The 19268-nt window shown below is 41.6% G+C and overlaps 1 protein-coding gene across 1 annotated transcript in view; it reads right to left on the bottom strand.

Annotated features, from left to right (window-relative positions):
* Positions 1-19268, bottom strand: part of Ten-a (Teneurin-a transmembrane protein) — a 611676-nt gene that overhangs the window by 533273 nt on the left and 59135 nt on the right. Inside the window, exons 4-5 of the mRNA XM_078188214.1 lie at positions 14061-14087; positions 7381-7554 (exon numbers count right to left, since the gene is read on the bottom strand). Of these exons, the coding sequence (XP_078044340.1) occupies positions 7381-7554; positions 14061-14087 (201 nt within the window). The remainder of the gene's footprint in view (positions 1-7380; positions 7555-14060; positions 14088-19268) is intronic.

Below are 19268 nucleotides of genomic sequence, written 5' to 3'. Positions count from 1 at the left end.
GGCGACGACGATCAATAACAGGGAAAACCGCCGAGGGGGTTGTTGGCGACAGTCACCGTGCACTTGTTTCGACGTTTGAGGAACATCGATCGGCGAGTTTCGAGCGCTGCTGCACCGCCTCGACGACCGCTGCTCTCCGACGTTGTTAGAAGACTCTCACCGTCGGATTATCAATTAATTCGAAGCTTAGAAAGTTTTTTGAACGGTAAAAATTTCAGCGACAACGATGACCTCGAATCGCGCTCGGTTGAGTTTCTTTGCTGTTAACCCCTTGCCGTACTTTAACGAGTCAGACTCGTGACGGAGATTGGTAACAATAAGGTATGAATTGTCATCCGTTCTTTTAAGTAGAAATTAAATTTTATTCTCTTGTCACCGATATTTAAACATTCGAATAGACGTGAGCACGTAATAAATATAAAATTCTAACAATAATATAAAATTAATAATGTAAAATATAAAATTATAACAATAAGCTGTTAGGTGTGAATTGTCATCCGTTCTTTTAAGTAGAAATTCAATTTTATTCCCTTGTCACCGATATTTAAACATTCGAATAGACGTGAGCACGTAATAAATATAAAATTCTAACAATAATATAAAATTAATAATGTAAAATATAAAATTATAACAATAAGCTGTTAGGTGTGAATTGTCATCCGTTCTTTTAAGTAGAAATTCAATTTTATTCCCTTGTCACCGATATTTAAACATTCGAATAGACGCGAGCACGAAATAAATATAAAATTCCCTTTTCTTCTAAGAAATTACATCGAAAATATTCTAATCATAGTAATTGTAAAGGAAATGGTACGGCAAGGGTTTAAGGACCAGAAATTCTACGAACGCGAGATTATGAAGTTAACAAAAAGATGGCAACAGGTCATCGAACAGAATGGAAGATATATTCGACTGATTAAAGCTCCTTTTTTGTATAGAAAAGAATTGAGTTTTACGTCGCACTAAAAACCCGAAATTACTTTCTTGCCAACGCAATATTATAGATTTCTCCCTCCAATAAAAATTCATCCGTGAAAAGATTAACCAGAACCCTATTTCTGGACATCATTTCGTAGACATCGGCGCGGTCGATTCCATTTTCGCAGTGGAAGATCGCGATCGACGCCGATGCTCGTGTAACATATTACAGAGCTCTCCGCCGGGGATTCTTTTTTATATATATATATAAAACTGTACAGGAGGTCCCGGGTGTTTTATTCGACGCGATTACTTCCGGTCGCTCTGCGAAGGCAACGCGAAACGATTCGCTGGCTCCCGGTGTATTTTCCTAGGATCACCCGAATTTTACGGGCACACCCGTTCCGCCGGCGGTGCTCTGTCTGTGTGTGTGTGCGTGCCGCGTTGCCCGGCGTGGCGCTATGTTTACACGCGAATTTATAGTAATGTATTCTCGATAAGCCGTGTCGCTTTAACGGACCGCGAAGGCTTCATTGAATTCGCCGGCTCTCGGCTACGCCGTGAAAAATCAATAGCCTCGTTTCGCCGACTTGGCGGCGGCTGCCTTCCTGTCCGCTAATTAAGAAAAGACGCGAGACGTTGTACGCGAGCCTTTATCACCGCGCGACAGACCGCGCGCGCTTTTCACGGCCGTGGTAGCGACGGGTTCGAACCGTCCTAGAACAAGCGAACAATGGACCGAAAGTGGTAGCACTTTCAATATGGTTTAGCTTGGAGCGATTTAATTATTATTATATTCAGAAGATTGTAATAGGAATAATTTTTAATTTTTAGGTTTCAATTTTTTTTAGTTTACTCATGGTAAACGTTAAATTGTTCTAATATTTATAAAGCCTGTGCCCGAAGATTATTCAAGATTTTAGGGTAATGTCAAGTAGAAGACAGTGAATAATATTAAGATTAAAACATTAGGGTGATAGGACGTTTTGGAAACGAATGATTCAGGCACGGCTAAAAATATTAACCCTTTGCACTCGAAGCCATTTTAGCTCTAAATCTAAAATAATTCTTCTGTCTTATAGCATTTTCATTTTAAGCTACGAAGTGCATTTTATATATATATACCAAATTAATTCTCGTGATTCATACCAGCAGTGGCATATTTAACAATTTTTCTAAAATTAAATATTGTTGCTATAAAAATTTTTTTAAAGGGTGAAAGAACAGTGGTGCCTGAGAGTCACCATTCGAGTGCAAAGGGTTAACTGTGAAGTATATATCAGATATGTAATGCAACTATCTTTCCACGTATTAGAACTGATCGCATTTATTAATTCCATCCAATTCGATTGCCCGATTGTCAGGAATCGCGTAGTTGCACGATCGCCAAACGATGATCGACTATTTTCATGGTTTCGAATCCCGAGCGATAACCGCGAAGATTGCCGCGGTGGAAATTTCACTGAACGCGGTTTCTCCTCGGGCGTACGTGATCGCAGGAAATCGCGAGTCGGCACGCGAATTGAAAACCGGCCATTACCCGGTCGCGTTAAGTTCGCCGATGAAGCGTCAACAGGCCCGACGCGACGGAACGGCGACGGTCGAAAAATCGCGGGACGCGTCGTGTTTTTCGAGATAATACCGTTGCAATACGAGGGCTCGGTGGCCAACAGACCGTCCAGGGGGATGCGACTGTCCGATTGGGAGGGTCGGAGGGTGGGTGGGGAGGAGGAGGAGGAGGAGGAGGGGGATGCAGAGAGGGTGTATATGCGAGTGACAATTCTTGCGTGGACAATAAAGCAACCCCCATCGGTGGCCGGCCCTCGGAACCGATGCTTGCCACTTGTCCGCGCAGCCACCCCATCGCGAACCCCCACCGCCCCCCATCGCCCCCGTCTCACCCTCCACTGTCGCGTTTCCGAGCCGTAATCAGGTTCGGCCGGTGTATATCAAATTATACGCATGGGGTAATTTTCACTGTTTTTTACGGCCGCCGTCCCGCGCAACATCGAAAATAACAACGCCGAAATCCTTCTCGCGTGTCCGATGTCAACGGCCGCTTTCTGACGCGGGGGGGGGCGGACTACTAAAAAAATCGGCGCGGCCGGCACGGGCGCTACCCCATTTTTATCGGTCCGCCTAAACGGCCTTTATTGCGCGATCAACGCAACAACCCGTGCGACCCGCTCATATTTAACACTGACAGCCGAAATGCGCGCGGATCTAGTGGGGAATCCGCTGTCCTTTTCGAAACCCCGTCCACCAATTCCTGGCTGCTACCGAGCCACTGTATTTCGACCCTTCGATATGCTGCCTGCCTGCAAATACGGCCGACAGTGTTTTGAACACCTGCGCGAGCCACTTCAACGAGTGCCACTTGTCGTATCGTTTTCACTTACCGGACTAGCTTCTTTATTTCCTGTAGAAATATCTCTCCTCTCGCCAATGAATCGCGGTGTTAGAATTTAACCCTTTGGCTACGGCCGACTTTGGCGCGCAGCGTCTGCGAAATTTTGAAAATCCTGTTGCACTATTTCCAGTCGATTAAAATTATTGAGACACGAAATAGATGCTTAATTTCCTATTTCTTAAGATTTATTATTGAACTCCTTATTATTGAACTCCTTATTATTGAACTCCCATTGCACACTCAGTCAAGAAAATAACACTTTCCAGTCACCGGACCAATAATACATTTTCTGCATACTCTTGACCGAACCTAGCCAAGAATATTCTCTCTCTCATATCGCAACAGTGACGCCAACAGACGTCTTCTCGCGCTTCATGCACGAGAAGTTTAACCGAGCCCATAAAAATCGTAAGAAATCGAGTGCGGCCTACGACAGTTTCGCCTGCGGCAGCTAAAAATCGTAGCCGGAAATCGGCGTCGCTCCTTCGTCGGAGTTCGAGTCACGGTTAAATTCCCGATTGGCCGTGGTCCGGGGGGTATGCCAGGACAGGCGTCAAAGCCGTACTCTATCTAGGGCTGGGATCACGCGTCGGCTGTGCCCGTGTGTCCGGCAAAACGCGTTGTAACACGCGCGCGAACACTCGAAAATATCGTCTCCAGGCAGCGGGGATGATTAATGACCGCCGATAACCGCGCTTGTTAATACCGCGTCCCTATTATCGTAGAAGTGTTTATAGCATCGGCAAACGTGAATCGAACGCGGCAGTATGTAAATCGCGGGTATAACACACAGAGTACACCCAGCTCTCGCTGACGGAGAAGGACGCCCGTGGAATCAGCTCGCGCGCGCGCGCGCGCCAGCGACCGTGGACGCGTGCACGTTTCCGAATGTGTTCGTAGCGCTGTTACGAGCGGCACAAACTATGTTTAGTCGCCGGGCAATATACTAATGGTATGTACATAGAAATATAGAGAAACGAATACACACCGAGTATATTTACAATGAATTAACCGGGGCGTTAATGCAAAATCCCCGGTCTACTCGCCATTAGTTTAAACAGATTTCCAACGCTCGCGGGGCCGGCTACCTCCCCCCCCCCCCCCTCTCTCTCTCTGTCTATCTCTCTCCTGCCCTTTATCTCTTTCTATCACGGTCTCTAGCTCTCTCTCGTTCTCTCTCTCTCTCTAGTTCTCTCTCGTTCTCTCTCTCTCTCTCTCTAGCTTTCTCTCGTTCTCTCTAGCTCTCTCTCTCTCTTCTCTCGTTCTCTCTCTCTCATCTCTCGTTCTCTCTCTCTCTATCTTTCTCCCTCGCATCTACATAACCCGGGGGCCGAGTATGCGGCAAAATTAAACACTCGCCGTTGGAAAACTGAACCGCATTATCTAGCGCGCTGTCCTGGGCCGGCGCTCTCCAATGGATTTACCACCGGATACCCGACCGTTGCCGCTCGCGCGGGATGGCCGACTGATAGAGATTCTAATATATTGGATGATGCAGGGGACCGAGAGGTTTCATCGGCGGATAGTCATTAAGCTTATGGAAATCCAATACCCCCGAAAATTCGGAAAAAATTCGGTCGATCATCGCGCGCCGGCCGGATAGTGGTTTCTAATATGTACCGCGCTTCCCACGGTGTTTCGTAACGTTGATTGCTTCAGGTTCGATATCTCGCGTTGCTGGAAATGTTCTGATAGTATATAAAAATATATCTAATAGTATATAAAAATATATCTGATAGTATATTAGTATATTAATCCTTTGTACTACGATTCCTTTCGTGCTGCCTCGATTGCAGCACTTATTTGTCCTTAATATTTTTCGAAAGAAGGGCCGGACAATATAAAAGACAAAATGAAAGGAACAAAAATTGTCCGGCCCTTTTTTCGAAAAATTTTTGTTCCTTTTATTTTGTCTTTATGTACTTTTGTTCCTAAGCTTTGATGACAGAAAAATTTGTTTTTATTTCTATGTAGAAGAAATTAATAATATTCATATTTAACCCCTTGCACTGTAATGCGTTCTTGCAATAAATATTATAATATAGTATATAAATAGACTCGAATGTCGTCGAGAGATTTTCCAATTCTCAATAATTCATTAATTATTTCCGTGGCTGTCACACGTTCCCCAATATTCCCCGTTTTTCTTATTCACCGTAGAGAAAGAAATTGCCGGAAATTTAAATATCCTTGACCCATTTTCCCATCACCTGGCACGCGAAGACGTTTCCCATTCCATCGTTTCACGGATACCGAATTAAACAGTAATCAGGTTTTAATCAATTCTTCCGTTCCCGGCTGCCGGAGGTCTTCGCATTCGGCTCGACCTCCGGGACGGCCGTAAGATTTTATCATTCCCGGGAGTTTCATAACTGCCGGCTGCATCGGTAATGTATCTTCGCGGGGGGAGGGGGGGATTCAATAAAGCGTGGACGAGGAGGAGGGCCCCCCCGCGGAAATAACGGGGGGCGCGCTTTGGCGACGCGTGGACTTCGTCAGCCGTTCGCTAATTAATTCTGATTAATCGCGGTCCAAGCCGAATACGACGCGTCAGCGATCGTCACGCGCGGATACGTCGGTTCACGTCGATCGCGATCCGTTTGCCGCGTTAAATCTTTCGGGAACTGCCGCGGCGTCGTTTCTGTTCGCTGGATCGCAGTTTCGTTGAAATATTTAGTTTATAACTACGATGGAAATTATGTTTTAAACCTTCTACATTCGAGAGGTGACTCTAAGGTATCAATAAAAATTGTTTTATCGAAAGAATTCGAATAAAATTTTTAAATAATTAAAATTGTTTCATCGAAAGAATTCGAAAAAATAATTTTTAATTAATTAAAATCGTTTTATCGAAAGAATTCGAAAAAATAATTTTTAATTAATTAAAATTGTTTTATCGAAAGAATTCGAATAAAATAATGTTTAAATAATTAAAATTGTTTTATCAAAAGAATTCAAAAAAATAATGTTTAAATAATTAAAATTGTTTTATCGAAAGAATTCGAAAAAATAATTTTTAAATAATTAAAATTGTTTATATATAAAAAGTAATTAAGAGTATTGTACGCGTCGCGAAGTTAATTATAAATTACAGAAAATGGTAGAGAAGCTATTTTGGATTTGCAGTTGAGATACCTTCGAGTTTAAAGAGTTAACATTAAATCTGTCAAATGACCGGTTCTTTATTCGAAAATTGTTAAAACTGCATTTAGAGCCGTATCATTTTAGCGAAGCCCTTGTAAACGCAGTTGGAAAATGAATATACGTATTCAACTCCGTTTCGAGCGGAGCGTCGATATTATTTCAATAATTCTAAAATAAAACATTTGTAGTCGGTGCATTTATCAGGCCGCGGTCTATTATAAGTTCAAATTTCCGGCATGTTTATAAATATTGGTTTTCCCATCGACGCATTAATTAACCGTTCCTTTTAATCTTGTTTGCGTAAAGCTGTTCTCTGTATCGCGATATAATATATCGACTCGAATATACACAAACTTTGCCCAGTCATTTTCCACAAATGCATCATTACAACCCCCGATAATTACAACAGATAAAATATTTCGAGCTCGGTATATACGCGTTTCCGGTACGATAACCGACAATGTTAATTCCTCGGCCTTCCGACATTGTTATCGGAAGCTTGATTTTGCGAGAGGTATTGTTTAACCCTAAAACGACCCTGGGGGTTGCCGGCGATTCCATAACATTTTTTAATTGTCTGCAAATGTGGAAATAAGAGCTAAAATATTGAGATGATCCTCGTCATCCTAACTCTAACAATATTTAATTTTTTTCTATTTTGAGAATAATAAATAATACTTTAAATGGTAATAAGACAACATTTCTGCTATTATAGAGCAATTAAATTTGCTAACGTTTCTATAATTTTATAACATTAGCATCTTCGCAATATTTAGTTTATCTATTCCAGTTGTTTTATTTCTATTTCATTCATTTTATTAACAACAAATGGTATCTAATATTTAAAAAATTTTCAGGGTTAATTAAATGCTTAAGTAATTAAAAATTCCAGGGAAGCTCACACTCACCCGAATATTTCTCCGACTGCATCTGTTCCGTTGGCACAGCATAGTTTCCAGTTGCGTTTGGTGGGCAGCCATTACGGTTCTGCTGCGTACGCAGGGTGTGAGTTGCGTGCAGAGACGGGCCACGCGGTGGCACTTCCGGTGGCGCTGGCTCCGGCGGCGAGTCTCGCCCAGTGTCTGCAAACAGTGAGTCGAATTTCATACTTATCCTCTTCTAAATAAAACATTGTTCTTTCCCTTGCACATTGTTCTGATTATTGGTAAAATAATTCTCCAACAATTTTTCAAACTAAGCTGCTTTTAAATTAACGTTTCAGGGAAATATCAGCTCAGTTTAATTCCTGACTAATTGTTATTCGCATTGCTGGGGTTCAAAGGTTATGTGAAACTTTGTTATAGTATTCTAAATGTTATTAATACCAAATTTTCCATAAACAAATACCTGGGTCGTTATTTTAATGTGGCAAAAATTGTAAAGACATTTTTATGAGTAATGATTGAATTATTTACATTACTGGAACAGTGATTATGGAGAATATTGTAGAAACTCTAAAGGCATTGTATTTTGTCATATTTTATAAAATATTGTGTGCCAGTTAATTTTACTATTGCGTAGATATAGTATTTAGTTTTTATTTAGTATTTATTTTTATCATTTAGTTACTTCTTACTAGAGGCAAGACTTAATTACTAGTAAGCCTGAGGAATAATTCTTTGAAACCAAAACGAATTATACCTATTACCACTGAAAGAAAAATGAATATTAATTCAAGTCATATAGAATTTAGAATATACCTCCCCTTCTCTATTTAAAGTAACAATAATAATATACGATGCCCAAGAGTCATCAGAACAGCGCACAAGGGTCGCGGACAAATCGCCTAATCGTGCACCCAAAGAACACAGCGCCCCGCGGCGCGCGCAGAACAGCCCGCGAATGAAATCGCGCGAAACGAGCAATTTTCGAAGTTCGCAAACGAAAAGACACGCGCGGTATTTCACGGGAAGCCGGACTTGTATTGGCTTACGTCAGCGTGAGTAACGTTCGTCGCGATGGAGTAGGAGAGGGACACACGGAACGCACGGGCGCGATACCGCGACGCGGCCGCGTGACAAATAACGTTTATTTCACGGCCGAATGATTTATGTATCGGAACAATTATATTAAAGTCCGTTTCCCTCTCTGATTCACGTCCCCTTAGCCGCGGCGAGGTCCGCGCGCGTCAACCCCCCGCGCCCGCGTAATACCAATTACCGCTCGCTGGAAATGTGAGCAATTAAGCGGCATCAATAACTAACCATCTCCTAATTACGTTTCATGCATGCGGGCAAGGATCTATTTTCCTGGTTCTGTGCCGTGCGATTGGTTGTGTTCTCGCCACAGGAGGGGCGGGGGAGGGAGAAAAAGGAAAATAAATCTGGTTCGAAGCCGGAGGTACAATGCGCGACAAAATGATAGGGCATCCAAGAATTTCACGTGTTTCTCAAAACCAATGATGTACAGAAAGGTTTTGCATGTAGCTGTATAAACAGTACCCCTTCTTTATTAACCCTTTGCACTCAAAGCCATTTTAACTGTAAATGTGAAATAATTTTCCTGGCGCGTAGTATTTCTATTCTATGCAATAAAGTGCATTTTTATGCGTACACAATTGATTCTTGCAACATCTAGCAATAGTTTCACTACTCAACAATTTTTTAAATCTAAACTTTATTGTTATAAAAATTATTTTAGAACGTAATAGAATAATTTTCTAACACGTACGAAAATTATTTTTATAGATATCGATGAAGCTTAGATTTGAAAAATTGTTGAAAGTGTAATCGTTATTTGAGTCACGAGACTCAATTCCATATGCATAGAATAAATTTTCTTATATAAAATGGAAATTCTAGAAGTCAGGGAAATTATTTCAGATTTGTAGTTCAAATGGCTTCGAGTGCAAAGGGTTAATGTTTTATTTCATTTCAATAATGAAACACACATTCCTTTCTTTTCTAGGACCGCTAACATTCTCCTAGGTACTGATTTATATAATCTTTTTAAATACATAGGTATATCGGATAGATCGTAGCGGAGCGTGGGAAGGGGTGGGGGGACCTTGCGCGAACCGCATTATTATAATGCCGATCTCATTATCCAAAAGTGCACATCAAAAGCCGCGATAGCTGCGCCACGCGAAATGCTAATATCGGTGTGTTTATCGCGTGCGTGTCTCTCTCTCTCTCTCTCTCTCTCTTCGTGCGTGTCCTCTTCGCGTGTGCGTACGCGCTGGTATAGTGTTTCGAGTGCGGCGTGTGTGTCGTAAGTCGGGCCGCTCGATTCCCCGCGCGGCGATTAACTCGTCGATTAATTTTTCACCGCGATCCTGCGTGCCTTCTCGAGAATAAATCGCTCGATTAAACGGCTCTCTGTTTCGGATATTCCGCGATTTAATCGCGTCCGGTTCTAAGCGCCGTTAGATCGATCCTCGTGCGTGTCTTTGATCGCCGCCGGAGAATCGTCGAGGTTCCAGCTGCTTCTGCGTAAAGGATGACTGAAATACTGTCCTGTAAATTGTTTTACTATTTTTTGAATTGAATGCGATTTGTATTGTTTGGTATTTTTATTTGATATTTAACCCTTTGTTGCAATTTGACGAGTGGCACTCGTGGCGGTGATTTTTGGTAATATGTTTCGGGTCTTTTGAGAAATTATCGTGATGGAAAAGGATATAATTGTTGTGGTTGTAAAGAGAATGGTACGACAAAGGGTTAATCCTACAATATGCATTGATGCATGTTTTATCGGTCTTCTATTGAAGATTATTATTTCAGCGCAAAATCTGATAGCTGTTGTCAAGATTTTTGCGATAGTTATTTATGTCTGCTTCAGTTATAAATTAAAATAACTTGTAATTACTGTTTAAGGTAAGTTCAATTTTGTTTTCTCTCATTGTACGTACAGTGCAAGCTCTCACTATATTTGCGATTTATTAAAAATAATAAAGTATTAATCTTATTAATAACTTAACTGTTAATAACTCGTTAACAAAGCCGCGGATTGCATTTCGGCAAACGAAAAAGTTACTTGAAATAGCCTCAGCTACCCCCCATTTCCCGGAGTTACAATAATTAAGAAACACCCTGTATATTAAAATATTATATGCACAATTGGGAGGTTTAAGAATTTCTTTTTAAATAAGATCTCTCTCTTTAAATTATTTTTTCCTCCAATTATCACATCAAATCGCAATTATACTTCCTCATTTTTCATAAAATATTTGAGCAATTAAATTCTCAATTAAGTATAGAAAATTCGTATCCAATTTCGCCTAGGAATCGAAACAAGTTTCGCGGCACGTTGATCATCGGCGCGATACAAATTGCGTGAATCACGCCTCCATATAACACTCTCGGCAATTCCAAGTTTCTGTGCTTGTCCACGGTTAAGTCAGTCGGCACAGGCCGGGTTGTTCGCACCCTCCCGCACCCTTTGACAAACAGCAGCTAACCGTTAAGTTAATAGATTTTAATCCAGACGTCCGAAGACCGAGATTCCATTATCCTAGCATCGCGGTGGCCGCAGCCCAAGTTACACGGTCTCCGCGAAAGCGTAATAAACCACCGTATCCGCAGTTAACCTTGATTTACAATAATGTGGCTCTGTAACATTAACAACCCCCTAATGGTTACACATCGCCCGAATTATATATCTATATACATATTGTGCCCGGTGTATTATGTTTAACATATTATCGATTCGGTGCCGCGCGCGCGTCATCGTCGCATATTACAGAGCTCTCTCTTCCTCTCTCTCTCTCTCTCTCTCCGTTCGCCGCCTCGCGTGTTCTTGCGCGCGAGATACATGGATTACGTTAATAAACTACAAATTGCGCCAGGCAAGTGCGAATCACTAATCTAATTACTTTACATCGAACACCATCTTCCGCGGCGCTGCCGGCTCACCGGCGCATTGTAATTACTCGTGCTACAATAATCAACGTGCCATCTTGTCCTAGGAGACTCCGCGCTGTTCCCCGACGAAGACGAAACGGTGACTTAACCCCTTTTTTTATTTCTCCATTTCTACATGCTATTAAAATATATTACTACGTTACGTGCATCTAAGATTTCAAGAAGGGGTTAATAAATTTTGTTTCTCCTTGTTAATCTTGCATACTATGGCTAACGTGACGTCTATTATATATTAACTTAATATGACGGAAAAGGGTTAAATAGTTGCACTAAATCGAAGTGATTGATTTAGGGATCTATAAACTGAAGAGAGACGGTGATTTTATATTTTAGAACGAAAATAATTCTCCTTTAGATTTAGGTTAAAATATTTCTGAACCATGATCACAAATTCCACATGTTTTAGAATAATTTTAAAGTAATTTGTCAAAAGAAACTGCACTTAATGTGAACGTTAAAATGCATACAGAATTGGTCTTAAAAATGCAATAAACAAACTGTAGATTTAATACATTTCAGACAAAAATAAATAAATTTAATAAACATTGATTTCCAAGGAATCGATCGAAATTGTTGAGAAAAGAAATAAATCTTGTTTCAATAGAAAATTTAATGGACGTCAAGAGTCAATCTACGGGGTTGCAGAATTTTATATATTTATATGGGAGATTAAAAAATAAACGAAATATCTGGCGTACGTTAATCGTAACGCATTAAACTATTTGCAAAGAGCAGAAGCTTCTGTTCCCCGCCGTCACGGAAAGGAAAATATATTTCACCCGAAGATCCGCAGTTTAATTATCACACATCGCGTGGCCGGGGACTCAAAGCCGCCGTTCTTTGACCCTACGCAAAGTGTTTCCCCGGCGTGGAATTACGAGCGAGACTCCGCGAGAGCGCGCGCGCGCGTTTCGGCTAGCATTTTAGACCGTCAGATTTTGATACTTCAAAGTGTCCAACACTTTTCCCGCGGAATCCGCGGCTAAACGATCGCGTCGCGGTGTTTGTTTTCTCGACGGCGGTGGTGGTGCTCTGCGCGCAGGTGGTATAAGACCGGCTCTCTCTCTCTCTCTCTCTCTCTCTCGCGCCTCCGCTTTCACGGACACGGGCAGGGATCGCGGTCGTCTGCGTTGTGCTCGCAGCATGCCTGGCAGCCCTTTCTTTTGTGCCCTTTATATTTAGGTAACTTTAATTATTCGCCCGGGAAGAGTTCCTTACAAGTTTGAATAACTTTATAAGCAACTCGGCCTGCGAAATGCCCGCAACACGGAGCCCTAAGGGGCCGGGAGCGTCGCGTCGCGTCCGTGGCCGGAAATGAAAAATTTTTTCAGAAATACCGTAGCCGGTTTAACGCGGTTTAAAGAAGCGACCGGGATGAATTCGTCGCGAAATTGGCCCTCTCCGCGAACGAAAGCTCTCGCCTTGCGAAATACACCGCTAATTGCCTGTAAGTAAAACGTTGAATTTGGCGTTTCGGAATGGTTAAATTCAGACAAGAATTCATTCGGAAGTTTTCAATTTCTTGTGGAGTTTTATGGATACAGTTACTCGTAAAAATGACAGTGACGTAATTTCTACGCTGTATGTTTAAATAATCGAATTTTAATACATTGAAAGGAACAAATTCTTTTACGGTGTATTAAAATATATAAATGTCAAAATGCAAGAAACTTTTGCTTATAATATTAGACGTTGTCTGTATAATTATATAAAAAATATGAAGAGCCTCGAATTATAAATCGACTTATACAGGTAAATTTCTGCTAGATATTTTACTGTACTCTTCTTCACCGAGCACGTATTATAACATAAATCGTACAAAGTTGAAGGCTCCAAATATTCTCATTGTTATAAAATAATATACAATTAGTTTGTTCCATTATCCGAATACTCGTATCTGCTCGAATAAATGCAGCAATTAAAGTTCTACTACAATCATTGAACAGAATAATTCTGCATTCGTTCAACCCTCTCCTCTATCTTTGCAGTTCACAATCTCGAATTCTTCGCAATAATTTCTATAATATTTCTATAATAATATCTGAACCAAAAATATTTCTGTAACAATATATCTATAGTAATATTTTTATAACAATGTCTCTATAATTAATATTTGTACAACAATATTTCTATAATAATATTTGTACAACAATATCTCTATAATAATATTTGTACAACAATATCTCTATAATAATATTTGTACAACAATATCTCTATAATATTTTTTAACGTAAAAACAGAGACGTTCCACCCCTCTTCTCTAAGTCATTTAGCAACCGAGACAGCGACTATAGCGCAACTTGCCTAGAATTCAGCTCTGTCGGACGAAATAAAAACATATTCGCATTCATCACGGAACAGATTCTCCCGGTAATAGCACAGAGGAAATTTTTCGCGCAAAGTTGGAGAGCAACGCGAGCAGAGAGTTGGCGAGATCGAATGTCAAACTTTCGGCGACCAGATACGCAGAAGCCTGGATCCGCCGCGGCCGCGTCGCAGCGGTGATAGAGTCTGTCGTGCGAACAACTTGTATCATCGGTATATCTGTGTGTAGTATGCGTGTCCTCTCTGTATGGATCTCTGTACATGTGTGTGTAACGTCACGCGTGCTAACAGTCCGAATCGAGGCAAACACGGCGCGTAGCCCTGCTAAGTATACGTCTGCCGAAAACACACAACAGCTACGGAGCGGGGTTGGAGACAGCCTGCTCTACGGATTTACATACCTGTGAAGTAAATAGGCCTGGGCAGACCTGTGCGTCGCGGGATGTGCAAAGAGAGAAAAGTGCATTAGTGCGAGAAGGGGGTGGGGAGCGTGGGGGGAGAGAGGTGTGCGGCGAGAGGCCGGTGCTCGAAATTGGAACGTGCTGTTACGTTATGCCAGCTTTCGTGACGGGGGTTGTGTCGAGCAAGAACGTGTGGGTGGTAGTAGCGATGGTGGCGATGGTGATGGTGATGGTGGTGGTGGTGCGCAAACAAAACCAGACGAACGTGTGAACGGCTATGAAAGGAAGAGAAAGACGACGGCGTCGAAAAAAAATATGATGACGATGAACAGAGAGCAAGAGAGAGAAAGAGAGAGAGAGAGAGATATAATATAAATGATGTTGAATGACACGGCGTGCGCTGTCACGTTAAACGATAACGACGATGTAACGAGAGCGTGGCCCAGATCACGAAGAATCGGCCGCCGGTAATTAGACCGTTCAAACTCGCTCGCCGTGTTGACGGCTCGAAAACTTTGCTCATTAACGCCGCGGCTCGTTTCGTTTTTCATTAAAATTCGCCCGCCGCGATAATTGAGACCCAGGCGCAACACGTTCGCGTCCGGAGCTACGCGACGAGCGCCGATCGTTGCAGATATCGCGTGATCGCCGGCCGGTTCGCTCTTCTTAGTCTACGATGTACAGGGTGTTCCAAAAGCAGTGAAGACTAGCAATAGGGTTCCTTAGGTCATTTGAAGCAACTTTTCCCTTTGCGATAATTTTCTGTGAGGCGTCGTTTAGGAATTATTAAGGAAAACGCTGTGGCCAATCAGAGGGCGAGGCTAGATGAGCGCACTGACTCAGCTGGATAGCGTTAACTAAGCTTGCGTTTCATTGGTCAAGGTTTCTCGTTAATAACTTTTTAACGAAGCCACCGATTGCATTTTTGTCAAGGAAAAAGTTGCTTCAAATGATCTGAGGAACCTCTATTGTTAGTCACTTCTGGGATACCCTGTAATTTATGATAATTTTCTTGAGACTATAAATAATTTTCCATAGAGTGTGCCTTATACACCACAAGGGTAGTTTCTACAGGATGGTCCACGCAATTTATGCACCCAAAATGTTCAATAAACAAAGCAAAATTTTTATCACCTATGGACCTAGCAGACTTAACCTAAAATATTATTATTAATCTAAAATATATATTACAGAAAGACCTGATAGAAGGTTCTGAAAAGTATAAAGGTCACTAACTGGCATTGAAGAAAGGATGGATGGCACAAGTATCGATCGAAATCCGATTTTGCCGGCTCACAGCCGAATTTTTCGTATGAAATCATTTCGCGGGGATCCAGTTTGCATGATCCAGATTACGCTCTCCCGCAACGCAAACCGAATCTTGTCAACAAAATTTGCAGCGTGATTACGATTACGCGGAGTTGTAGGCGGGGCAGAAAATTACACGTTCGGATCTGGAATGGGAGGGAGGCAGATGAAAGCGAGAGAGAGAGAGAGAGAGAGGGAGAGAGTAGCGTTGCCGGCCGCGAAACGCAGGCTCCGATATTTTCCGTAATAAGCGGTAATAATTGCTTAATTAAACCGGACGGTGAAACGCGCAATGCGTTCCTGTCAGCGGCAGCCGCGCGCGTCCCCTATCTTGGACAACTTTACCGTCCGAATGTACAGTCGGTGCAGTTATTGAACAATCCCGGCCCGGCATTGTTCCACTGTTGGGAACACCTGTAACGCTCAATTACAGAGTCGATATCGCCTCGTCGCCGAGGAACGAGAGAAAAAACGTCTGCCGGGGCTCTCCCGCGAATCCGCGATGAGTTATTTTCACGGGGCTGCAACCCCCCGGCGCGAATCAGCCCCCCCCCCCTTCGTCCACCGGCGCGGCTCTCCCAGGTTTATTGCGAGCGACGTTCGTTTCGTTTCCTTCGACGCGGACGTGCTTACCGTGAATTAACGTCCGGATAAATTATTCATCCGGCGGAGCCGTTCGTTCGACAATTTATGGAAACGCCCGGAAGTGTGCGATACCCCGTCCCCGTGTGCGATACAGGCTTTGTCCGTTCCGTCAATGAATCGCACTTCCGAGACACCGCTTAACATTATGTCAGTATTTTCTCTTTTCTTCTGTTATGATTTTTCTTTTATTTTATCCTAATCTTTACGTTGACAGAAAGGTGCAAGATATTTCGATGTTTTAGCAGGTATATTTCGCAGTAATTAAATACAGAGGAGCCAGTGAACGATAGTTTAATCGGTGAATTTTAGCACAGTCGCGTTTATAAATTATTTTATTCTAAATCAGTTTTCCATTTCCTTATATATTTAAAAAAATTTTCTTTATTTTATTTCGACACTATCTTCACAAAAAAGTGCAGATATTTCATATTTTCTGCAGGTATTTCGTAGTAATTAATTACGATTTTCCATTTCCCTAAAAAAATTTAAAAAAAAATAGAATCAAATAAAATTTGATTTTCGAACGTTTATTATCCATGTTAAAATAATGTGCTCGCGGTGCGCACTTTGATGCTAGTTGAAGTTCGCTTTTAAAACAATCGCTCGTTACTAACCCCTCGTCATTACGCGATGCAGAATGAACTGCGTTTTCTTAATTATATAGAGAGAATAGTTGTACAATAAAGGCAAACGATAACAGTAATAACAAACGTAATGATAGTATGAATGCGTGTTTATTCGCATGAACTTCCTCGATGCACAATAAACTCGGTAAATGTTTAACGAAGTCTCCATTTACTGTCGCTACTGAAAACGAAGTGTACTTGCACGCCGTAACGATAATTATCATAATTAGTCTTCGCGTGATATTCCTCTTTTTATATTATATATAAATATAACATTAATAATATTATTGTAATATTATATTTTATATTATACTATATTAAACTGTATTGTAACGTAACGATAATTATGATAATTAGTCTTCGTATGATATTCCTCTTTTTATATTACATATAATTATAATATTATTATATATTATATATCATACTATATTATACTATACTATATTATATTATATTCTGATATATTATACTAAATTATATTACATTATGTTATGTAATATAATATAATATAATATTATAATTGTTTCGGTAGAAAGGGGAAAATTGAAAATGGCCGACGCGTAATCGCGTCGCCGACGTATTAACGTTAACGCGTCGGCGCGGCGGATAGTAATTACTTGTCCGTCAATCTTTTATTTAGTATCACGCGTTATACTATTCGATGCCCGCAGAAGCATCCACGGATGTACGATGAAAGCGGAACAGTAGGCGATGTCGCCCGCATGCGAATCGGATCGATTGTTCGACCGACGTCAGCCTATGCGACATCATTGACTGGGGATTCAAATTATATCGCGACTTGTGATTGATTACCTTTTATAACGAATCAAATCGAAATCAATTTTCTTCCGTTCCCCCGCCGCCGCCACCGCCGTACCCCGACTGCGCGATACAATTATCGCGGGAATATTCATTTAAACCTGCCGCTGGTCCGGCCTTTTTTAACACCTCGAGTACCAGATGGGTACAAATGATTTATGGCTGCCCTACACCGCAGTCATTAGATCAGTGGCGACTAATTTTTGGGGGAATTTATAATAAAGTCTATTTAATAATTTATATCATTTTTAGGAGATCAGTTTTAGTAGCATTTTTGCAAAATTTATAGAGACGATTTTGACTTACTTTGCAGTAAGTTTGATAAACCGATTTAAATATTATATATAGAAATTTAAAAATTCAGGGTAGATTGTAAAATTCTTTGACAAAATTTTTAGCTATATATCATCTAATTGTCAGTTCTATTTTTCTAAATTTTTCTAAAACTAGTTTCATCAATTACTAGTATATTTATTACGGCACAAACTATGTCTTTCATAAGTTGTTATGTATAGCTTGATATTTCTCATTAAATTATATACTTTATTAAAATATATAATTTATAATAGCACTGTATTTTATTAAAATATATAATTTACAATAGTATTGTACTTAAGCAAAATATTAAGAAACTCAAATATATAGTACAATTGCAGTAACTAGCGCAGCATTTAAAGAAACAGCAACAGCTAACTGGTCGAATGACGAACCAGCCCCAATAAGAGGAACTAAATCGATCGGGAAAAGAATTGATGGAAAGCTGCCACTTAGTCGGCCAGCCAGGACTATAAATCCTCGTCAGCGCGGGAGCCCGGTAAACAAGACTGCGTCGCTTCGAAGGTGTAAGAGTCGTTGGCCGTCGGCACGGAATTCTTAATTCCGCGCAATAAAATTGGTGTCACGCCCCCCCCCCCCCCCCCGGCTAATGCGTCAAAGTAATCCCATCTGTTACGAGTCGTTTCACCGGCTGCCGGAAGGATGCAAATTGGCGTCGCTGTCAAGGTGCACAACCGTGGCGGTCCTCCCTTCGGACTTGACAATCGAATTGAAAACGTATTCCGTCGTCCAACGTGTCGAAGAAGGGTTTGCAAAATCGCGCGCCCAGTCCCGATTTCCGCGTTATTTATTTACACGCTTAATCAGATGCGAGGCCGAAAAGAGACGCTGACAAAGTGGAAGTTTAGTCAATCGACGCCGACCAATCGCTGGCTTGAGAGAGGAGGAGGAGGGTGGGAAGGGGGTGCCGTGGCAGACAAAAGGGTTGAACCGGGTTATCCCTCATCCGTGGTCGCCGCTGGATGGAGTTAGTCAGACACGGTGCAAGGGTGTGCAAGGTGGCCCGACAGTGACTTGATGCGGTTAGCGATTCGCGCTGGTAATTCGATTTGATGGTCTAATGCCTCCGTCACGTCCGACCGTACATATTCATGTAAATACGAATTATTTCCTGGGATACAAACCGGCGCCGTTGTGGTCGACTGCCGTTCGTTGACCACTCGAGCACCGCTTGAGATTGATTCCTTTCGAGCCGCGACTCGAGCCGCCGGAAATTCAATCATGGATATTCAGCGCCACCGCTGCCAACGTTCTACGATTTTAACGCCGCGGCACGAAACACCTTGGCTCTCCGCTGCCTCTCCGCCACTTATATTCTATTCCCTTCGACCGTGCTCGAGCTCGCAACTTTTTCATTTTATGCTTCGTTGCATTTTATACAAGTGTAAATATCTTCGGTTTAGTTTCCATATTTAAAATTTGATGGTTATTATTTTTTAATCAGGAGATGGTCAAAATAATAGAAAATTAACGT

The sequence above is a fragment of the Augochlora pura genome, chromosome 2 (genome assembly GCF_028453695.1).
Source record: "Augochlora pura isolate Apur16 chromosome 2, APUR_v2.2.1, whole genome shotgun sequence".
Taxonomy (NCBI): Eukaryota; Metazoa; Arthropoda; class Insecta; order Hymenoptera; family Halictidae; genus Augochlora; species Augochlora pura.
Note: the sequence above shows the minus strand (reverse complement) of the source record. Positions and strands in the feature narration are given on the sequence as shown.